This window comes from Arachis ipaensis, chromosome B07 (assembly GCF_000816755.2).
Source record: "Arachis ipaensis cultivar K30076 chromosome B07, Araip1.1, whole genome shotgun sequence".
Taxonomy (NCBI): domain Eukaryota; kingdom Viridiplantae; phylum Streptophyta; class Magnoliopsida; order Fabales; family Fabaceae; genus Arachis; species Arachis ipaensis.
In genome coordinates this window covers 20,484,790-20,494,166 of record NC_029791.2, presented here as the reverse complement: position 1 = coordinate 20,494,166, position 9,377 = coordinate 20,484,790, and the positions used below count along the sequence as shown (strand labels likewise).

General features: G+C 29.6%; 1 protein-coding gene across 1 annotated transcript in view; it reads right to left on the bottom strand.

The window, feature by feature from the left end:
• LOC107608379 (peroxidase P7-like) overlaps window positions 1-3,457 on the bottom strand; it is a 5,937-nt gene extending 2,480 nt beyond the window's left edge. Inside the window, exons 1-2 of the mRNA XM_016310184.2 lie at window positions 3,219-3,457; window positions 954-1,148 (exon numbers count right to left, since the gene is read on the bottom strand). Of these exons, the coding sequence (XP_016165670.1) occupies window positions 954-1,148; window positions 3,219-3,449 (426 nt within the window). The 5' untranslated portion in view covers window positions 3,450-3,457. The remainder of the gene's footprint in view (window positions 1-953; window positions 1,149-3,218) is intronic.

Sequence of the window (9,377 nt, the reverse complement as noted above, 5' to 3'; positions counted from 1 at the left end):
AATTGTATTTTTTTTAAAAAAATAAATTCTCTTAGAACGAATTCTTTTTTTTTTTAATAACAATATTTAGGGGGTGAATTGAGAAAATTCTATAATTTGAAGGTAAGTATTTGTTATTTGTCTTCGGTGGCCTTTGCGGATTTAATTTTAACAAAACATTTCCATTTTTGCAAAAGTCACCGGTAAAACACAAATACACAATAAATAGAGAAAAACCTAAAATAGCTCCTGATAATTATTTCGACGAGATTTTTGATTGTATTTTTTTTAAAAAAATAAATTCTCTTAGAACGAATTCTTTTTTTTTTTAATAACAATATTTAGGGGGTGAATTGAGAAAATTCTATAATTTGAAGGAATTACTTAAGTATTTGTCTTCGGTGGCCTTTGCGGATTTAATTTTAACAAAACATTTCCATTTTTGCAAAAGTCACCGGTAAAACACAAATACACAATAAATAGAGAAAAACCTAAAATAGCTCCTGATAATTATTTCGAAATACAACGAGATTTTTGAAAAAAAAAATTTAATCCGATCCCTAATAATTATCTCAAAAGGACAACGAGGCCTCTGTGCCAAAAAAAAGTTAATGTTATTTTTTTGGCACAAGGGCTAATCAATTCCAAAAAAAAATAGCAGGAACCAAATTGGGTATTTTTTTTTTTTAGGGATCTCGTTGTCTTTTCGAGGTGATTGTCAGAGACCGAATGAAATATTCACTCCAATAAATATACAAATCAAGCATTGACGGATGATATTCATATAGAAATCAAACACGTTAAAATCAGCTCCAAAAAATTAGTCCCTATATGTATAAACATATATAATTTAATTCATTTTTAATGTATATTTTATATTTTAAAATATATTTTATATTAATAGTTAATTTTAACGTATAACTACTATAATTGAATAAAAATATAAATAAAAGATTGAATTTTGTGAAACTCACAATGAATACAGAATCACGAGCAGCAAGAGCAAGTATATCTGCACAAGAGACAAGAGGACCATTGCAAGCTTTGTCGACAGCTGCTTTGATTTCATCAACAACATCAAATGCTCGAAGGGAATTGTTATTTGGGGTTGCTGTCTTTTCTCCCTTCATCTCCGGAGTGTCATCTAGTAGAACCGATCCGTCACAGCCCTGTACTTTTTCTAAACACTTTAGACCATCTTTATTTTTCTTTAAACGCTTTTATATTAAGATTTCAATATGTATTGTATAAAGTTATATATCTACTATGATGAATGTTATTATCTATCTTTATGGTAGTTATAATGTCCATGAAATTTTGACAATACTTAAAAATATAACAAAAATTATGTTTTTTATTACTATTGAAAAATATTTTTAATTATTTGAAAATAAAAATAAAGAAAAACTATAAAAAATATAAATAAATTAAAAAATATTGTCAAATGATAAAAAAAAATATCATCTTAATTTTTACCATAATTTTTAAGTGTGTTATCAAAATTTTTTAATCACCATAACCACTGTAATAATTTAGATGTGTCATAGCATTATAGCATTCACAATAATATTATATAACTTCCGCATATTTATGTCACTACAAGAAAACTAATTTACTGGCAATAGCACTATAACCATTATTTCCTTTAGTTAATTTATCTTTTGTTAAAATTATATATTTGTTATTATTATATATTAGAATGACAAGTTATAAAGTGTATTTGTGATTATTAAAAAGTTTTTAATGGTGACCGCTATAATTGTCACTAAAATTTTTAATAACAAAGTATAAAGTATAAAATGATTAATATCTAATTATCAATAGATGTCTAGTTATTTTTATTGTCACTAAAAGTAAAAGAGATTATCACCAAAATAATAATAAATATTATTATTATTATTATTATAAATTAAATTAATTTATATATGATAAAATATTTAACCGCAAAGGTTTCATACTGAACACCGGTCGATACAACCGCCATGGGAATCTTGTAGAATAGTTTCTTCACCCACTTGCTACCCAACACGCCAAGCTTCTCCAAGATGCTGTTCTTCAGATCTGACAAAGTCATCGATGACCTGATAAAAATACTTAGTGGTTCTCTGTCGGTAAACTTCACACCTTTTCTTTTGCTTTTTTTTATTTTCCCAGAGCAATGCACTAGGGCAAGAAAACTCTCTTCCTTACTAGCCATTGTGAGAATGATCTCTTATGGAGCTTGAATCACCAACATATATATAGACTTCCTGTCATCATAAACCGTGGTGACCCACAGGGTTTTATGTGCAAACAAATTTCTTCATAAACCGTGGTGACTCTCCACGGTTTACACTCTATTTTTTTCAACCATAATCCGCTGTGGGTCTCCACGGTTTACGTACGTTTTGAAACCGTGGTGGGTTGCCATGGTTTACATAGAAATGGCTTTTTGCACATGCAGGTAACAAGAACCAGTTTTGCACATTCAGGTAAACATTTTCTCTAATCTATTTATTTAGGTAACTTGAATAGCATAATTTTACTATTAGAATTTTGATTCGAGGAAAAAACAGTGGCTGAAGCTGATAAACTACGAGACAAATAAGGAACACAATACCTAATTCCAAACATAACCTTAATTATCCTTGCTAACTAGCGGTGACAACGGGGTAGGTAGAGACGGGTTTTTACTCTACTCGATCTTGTTCTGTCTTATAATAACTCGCATAAAACCCACCCCACTCCTACCCGCGGATAATAAAAAGTTGAATCCTAATCCACTTCGCCCCTATTCGCCCCTATAATTATTAAAATTCAATAAATAAAATTAAATTTCAAAATTTATATAACCATCATCACATACATAACATAAATTAAAGTAAAAATTTAACTATGATACAATATTATTAATCATTTACTAATTATTTTACATATATTATACATATTACATATTAAAATTATATATTATATATATAGCGGGACGGGTAGGGGTGGGTATTACTTAAATCCGACCCCGCCCCGCCCCTCCCAAGACTCCGCTAAAAACCCGTCCCAGTGCGAGGCAGGTAATTACCCGCTCCGAACGGATAGGAGCGGGATGAATACCCACGAGTTTGGGTAGTGTTATCATTCCTATTCATACATGATTTTTTTGACATTATATATTTGCATGAATCAGTAGAATAAAGTAAAAAAAAAGGGTGACATTATGAAAATAAGAATGAGAATATCTATTTTTAGATGTATATATAACTCACATTAACGAAGCAGTCATGGAAATGCAAACGCAACAAAGATGCTCCATTTCGTGGTTCACTATGGATTGCTTGCTTCACAACTGCTCGTACTGTTGGCAATGCCTGAGGGCACACTCCCTTATAATAATCAGGACTCAACCCATCATCACCGTATGTTGGGTTCAAAAATGTTGCCAAAGAAACAATAACACCCACACTAATAATATATTGATGGAGATTATTGGGAGCCATTGTTTATTGTTATGCTTCAATTGCATATGCGGTTTTGTGGGGTTTATATAGAGGGGAACCGCAACTATCCCTACTCATTTACATTTAAATACAAGATGTAATAATTAAATCAAAACTCCAGTTATAAATGATGTGGGTACAAACTCATTTTTATCATCCCTACTCATTTATTACGGTACGATGATAAATTCATACGTACCGATATATTAAAAATATGGACAAGTAGTAATAAGTCACGTGAAATTTATTTTCTACATCAGCATTTATTTTTTTTTTTAAATATATATTATATCACCATTTTTATTAATATACCCATTTTAACTAAATAAAAAAAAAAATATTTTTAATTTAATTTTATAAAAAATTTTAAATATCCTTACTTTATTTGATTAGACAAAAATATCCTTTTAAATTAATCAAATTTTAGAATTCAATTAATTCTAATTTTATAGTTTCAAATAATTTAAACAACAAAACAAAAACATATTAAAAAAAAATTAATCGTTCTTCATCTTCTCCGATTCCCCTAATTATTCGTGTTCCCCTCTATGCTTCCCTGTTTTCTCAGACACAGTCATCGTTTCAACCAACGACGCCGTTTCTGACGCCATGCACAGACACACTGCTGAGAGATATTCACCTCATTCAACACTCTCAAATCGTCTATTCCATTCACCGCACTTCCTTTCTACTCTTCAAAAACACGTTTTCTTTTCTTTTCTGTCCCCTTTCCAATTTGTATTCCTCCAACTAAAAAAAACAATCTCTTTCTTTTATCTATTTAGGATCTTTTTATTCCCTTTTCGTATTTTCATGTTTTGGTTCTGAGGGAAGAGGAAGAAGCGGAAGCGCTGAGACAGGGAACGGCGGTGGGAAAGAACCTAAGGCTAGGATTTTGCGATTGATTTTTAGTTTTATTGATATGTTTTGATTTGTTTTAGAGGGGGACACGAATAATTAGGGAAATCGGAGAATATGAAGAACGATTGATTTTTGTTTTTTTTTTTTAATATGTTTTTGTTTTGTTATTTAAATTATTTGAAACTATAAAATTAGGATTAATTGAATTCTAAAATTTGATTAATTTAAAAGGGTATTTTTGTCTAATCAAATAAAGTAAGGATGTTTAAGACTTTAGTAAAATTAAATTAAAAATATTTTTTTATTTTTATTTAGTTAAAAGGGGTGTATTAGTAAAAATGGTGATATAATATATATTTAAAAATAAAAAAAATAAATACTGATGTGAAAAATAAATTCTACGTGACTTATTACTATTTGTCCATATTTTTAATATATCGGTACGTATGAATTTATCATCGTACCGTAACAAACACCTTATTTAAACTTCAGTTTTACAAATATCAATTCAAACACACACTAAATAGTATTGGTTTGGATTGATTTTTTTAGTTAAAAAAAAATTATTTTAAAAATAAAATATTTTTATTTAATTTTAAATCTATTTGAATATGTCTTTTGTCTACTAAAAAATAATTTTTTAAAATAGTAAAAAAAAAATATTTTTTCAAAAGGCAATCCGACAAAAGTCTTCCACTAATTAAATAAGGTGCAATAATTAATTTTATGGATTTTTGTTAATATATTATCTTTAAGACACTTATTATGGTCAAATGTTATCGGTTTTTAATATTTTAACGTAGTAAAACGCTAGTTTGAATTTGACTTATTAATTAGTATAAAACAAGTATAAGTCAATGAAAATAATAAGAATTTTGCTAATAGCCATCCTAATAAAAGGTAAGTGTTAAAAATACAAAAGCAAAAATTTAGAATACTTGTTAGCAAAACTCAAGAATTTAATAATACTCTCTCCATTACTTATATATTATCAATCACTTTGGCTTTTTTTTTTCCATAATATATGTTTGCTCTTATTTTTTAAGAAACAAATTACTCAAATAAAATAATTAGAATCTAAAATGATCGGATTACAACTTTTTAATTGTAATTTTTTTATATTTATAGAAATCTAGCAGCGGATTCAAAATCAACATAAACCGCTACTACCAGCTGTGATTTACGTGAAGAGAAGCTAAAGCAGAAACCGTTATATGTAGCAGCAGTCTCTGAAAGAATACTAGAACAAAGCATAAACCGCTATAGACAATAGCGGTGTATATGAAAACGAGGACGAGTGTAAATCACTGGAGATAGCAGCGGTTTACGTGTTGTTGCATACTCTGATCTTAGAATTGGAAAATGTCTCCTTTATTTTTGAACTTCTGTTACCAATGTCTTGTGCATTGTTAAGTTTCTCCTTTATTTTAAATTTTGGAATGTAGTTAATGAATGAACATTTAGTGTATGTTTGGTTTAGCGTTCAGAAGCATGAACGCACCTTTAAAAGTCTTGAACGTTGGACCAAATTTGTTTGGATAATTTTTTTTAACATGATTTTTACCCTCAAACGTACATTTACTTAAGCAACATTTTGTAACATTTACTTTCAATTCTTATCATTGAGAATTGATTGTAAAATTTATTCTCTCAACTACCCTTTTTCACCTTCTTACTTTTATATATACACATTCATCTTCATTTTATTTATCATCAATTATCTTTCTTCACCTTCTTCATCTTTTTTATATGCAAGGTCATTTTTATTTTATTTCTCAACTATCCTTCTTCATCTTCTATCTTCATTTTATTATTTTTGTTTAATTTTTGCTAAACCAAACACACTTACTACGAGATCTTGCTTTGTATAAGAAATCACGTGAGATGGCAGTTTCAGTAGCAGTTCGATCTCTGATTGGCTTATTCAGAGAGGTGATTATCCTCTTTGCTCCTTTCTTTTTGTACATGTCGGTAAGTAAGGTAAGACCAAAAGCATATGGAGAAGTTAGTGCTGCAACTGATGTTCCCAGTGCTGAGTTGTTGTATATTGTACACAATGATTATAATCAGGAGAGTGGTGATTCCGATTACTCTGTAGGCAGTGACTTTGACAATGACCAGGAAAATGATGTGATGAGTATTAATGATGATGATGAGATAAGTTCTGATTCCAAGAGTGATGAGTATGACACATAAACCGCTACTGCATATAGCGGTTTATACTTTGTTCTATTATTCCTTCAAAAATCGCTACTGCATATAACAGTTTTTGCTTCAGTTTTAAACCGCAGCTAGTAGTAGCGATTTATGTTGATTCTGAATCTGCTGCTACCAGTAGCGATTTGTATAGATATGAGAAAGTTGCAATTGCGTCTTCAGTTTGGAAAAGTTGCAATTTGATCATTTCGGGTTCTAATTATTCTATTTAAGTAACTTGCCTTTTTTAAGATAAACACACTGTTACATTATCAATTATATTCTTTATGTATAAAAAGAATTTAATTTTAATTACATTTATATCTAGTTAAATTCATACGTAATTTAAAAGTTAGTTAATTCCATTAATGTGACAATAACGATTAGATGATTACATAAAACTCTTATATATTGTAAATTAAATTTGTCATTATTGTTGTTGTTGGATTCTGCTGTTGTTGTTGTCACTGCTTTTGTCGTTGCTTTTGTTGCTGCTGCTGCCGCCGCTTCTACTGCCCTCTTCTTGGCGCTGGTGCTTAGGTAATGCTTCTAAATTTTCTTTTTGTGTTTGTTATTTTGGTTTTGATTTGTTATTATAACTTTGGTTCTGATTTATTATTATAAGTTTGGTTCTGATTTATTATCATAATTTTGTGTTCGTTATTTGATACTAATTTGTTATTATAAGTTATTACAATTTTGGTTCTGATTTGTTATTATAATTGTGTTTGTTAGTTGATTTCGATTTGTATTATTATAAGTTTAGTTCTGATTTGTTATCATAATTTTGTGTTCGTTATTTGATTCTGATTGTTATTATAATTTATTATAATTTTGGTTCTAATTTGTTATTATAATTTGGTGTTCGTTATTTTAGTTCTGATTTGTTATTATAATTATGTTCGTAATTATTTGATTCTGATTTGTTATTATAAATTTGGTTCTGATTTGTTATCATAATTTTGTATTCATTATTTGATTCCGATTTGTTTTGATTCTAATTAAAACATGTTTGTGGTGTTGTTGATTAAGTTATTGGTTTGATTATGAATAAATTAAAACACCTAAGTAGTTAGGAACTCAACTAATTAGTTAACTGATTAGGTTATTTTGGATATGTTGTGGTTGTTTGTAAGTTTTAATTCATGATTGAGGTTGGTTGGATTTATATGAATCGTAAAGGTGGATATATGTCCAACTTTAGGGGAGATTATGCCAATTTTTTTCAAATAATATAAATGTACACAGAATTTGTGTTCTATTTGCTGATTTATGTGATATAAAATGTCTATAAATTTTATATTTGATATAAATGTACATTGTATTTGTGATTAGTGTTAATTGATATTCTCTTTGCAGACATGACGAGAAATAGAAGTGTACACAGATCGACCACGTGGTCGTGGTTGAGGGAGGGGTTCTACTGGAATCTCTGGGTCTTCTCAGTCGTCCCCCTCTACGCCGACTACCCCTGTGACATCACAGGCAATGGGTGCACAGAACCAGTCGTTTATCATGGTCCCTAATCCCACCTACGTGGCTCCTACTGCTGCACCACCCCTGCAGCCAGGAAGTCGTTCGTCTGTTTTGTCAGATTGGACTCCTCCATCACCTTCATCCACTCAGCAAAACACTATCTCGACGACGACGCCTCCAATGACAGACACCACGCTGCCGGAATCCTCTCACAAATCGCAGTTAGATGCCCCTCCACCACCTCTCATCGTATGGATGAAGATTTGGCCTGATGGGACTTCAGCGTGAGTACTATTTTAAGTCTTTTATATGTAAATCATTTTAGTTAGTCAGTTTAATTTAGTGACATTCAATTTACTAGTTTTAGTGGACTTAGGTTATTAAGATATGTTCGATTCAGTTTAGTAGGTTTGAATTGCAATTTTGTGTGTGATAATTCTTGATTGTTGATAGATGATGCTGTTTAAGTGAATTGTTGATGATTATAGTGGTTGACACATTCTAGTTATAGATAAAACTCTGCCAGAATTTCTAAAAAATTCTAAATATAATTGAATTTTATAGATTACTTCGAAGTTATAAATGTACTAAACCTAAGTTATAGATGTACTAAACCTAAGTTTTCTATTGATGTACACAAGAGTGTACTGATGTGATCGGCAGTAGGATTAGCAAGACGACGATGATGATGACAACTTTCAGTGATTAGAGTTTTTTATACACTGTTTGATTGTATCATATTCTTTGTTATTTGACTTTTAATTTTATTCGTGCACTTGATAATTTAATATATTTGACTTCTATTATTTAGAATCTTTAAAAAAAATTGAACTTACCGTCGGATTCTCCCGCAAAAATATCCGACGGTAAAAATGCGAGAACAAAATAGTTTGGCGCCAAATTTACCGTCAGAAAAAATTCGCCGGTAACTAACACCAGATATTCGCAGCTTAAAAGCTAAATCCGCCATTAAATCTACCAAAAATTACCGGCAGACAACAAAATCTGATAATTTACTGACAAAGTTAATACCGTCGAATTAGAACCGACACAAAATCCGATGATAAATTTATTACTGGCGAATTAATTTCATTTTTTTTTCTATAAATCTAATAATATTCAACATTTTTTTTTTGTAGTGGTGACAAACAAATCAAAATAAACCCTTTAATTCACCAATAAAAACGGAGGAACTAATTTGAAAATTGAGTTCACTAAAAAAATATAATTAATAGTCAAACCCATCCCACTTAATCCACATGCTTTAATTTGGCAGGGTGACAAGCAGCACCCACTATTTTTTACATAAAAAAAATAGATTTTTCTTATATTTTTAAATCATTTTTTAATTTATTAATTTTATCAAGTATTTTTTATAAATTTATTAGTTACGAA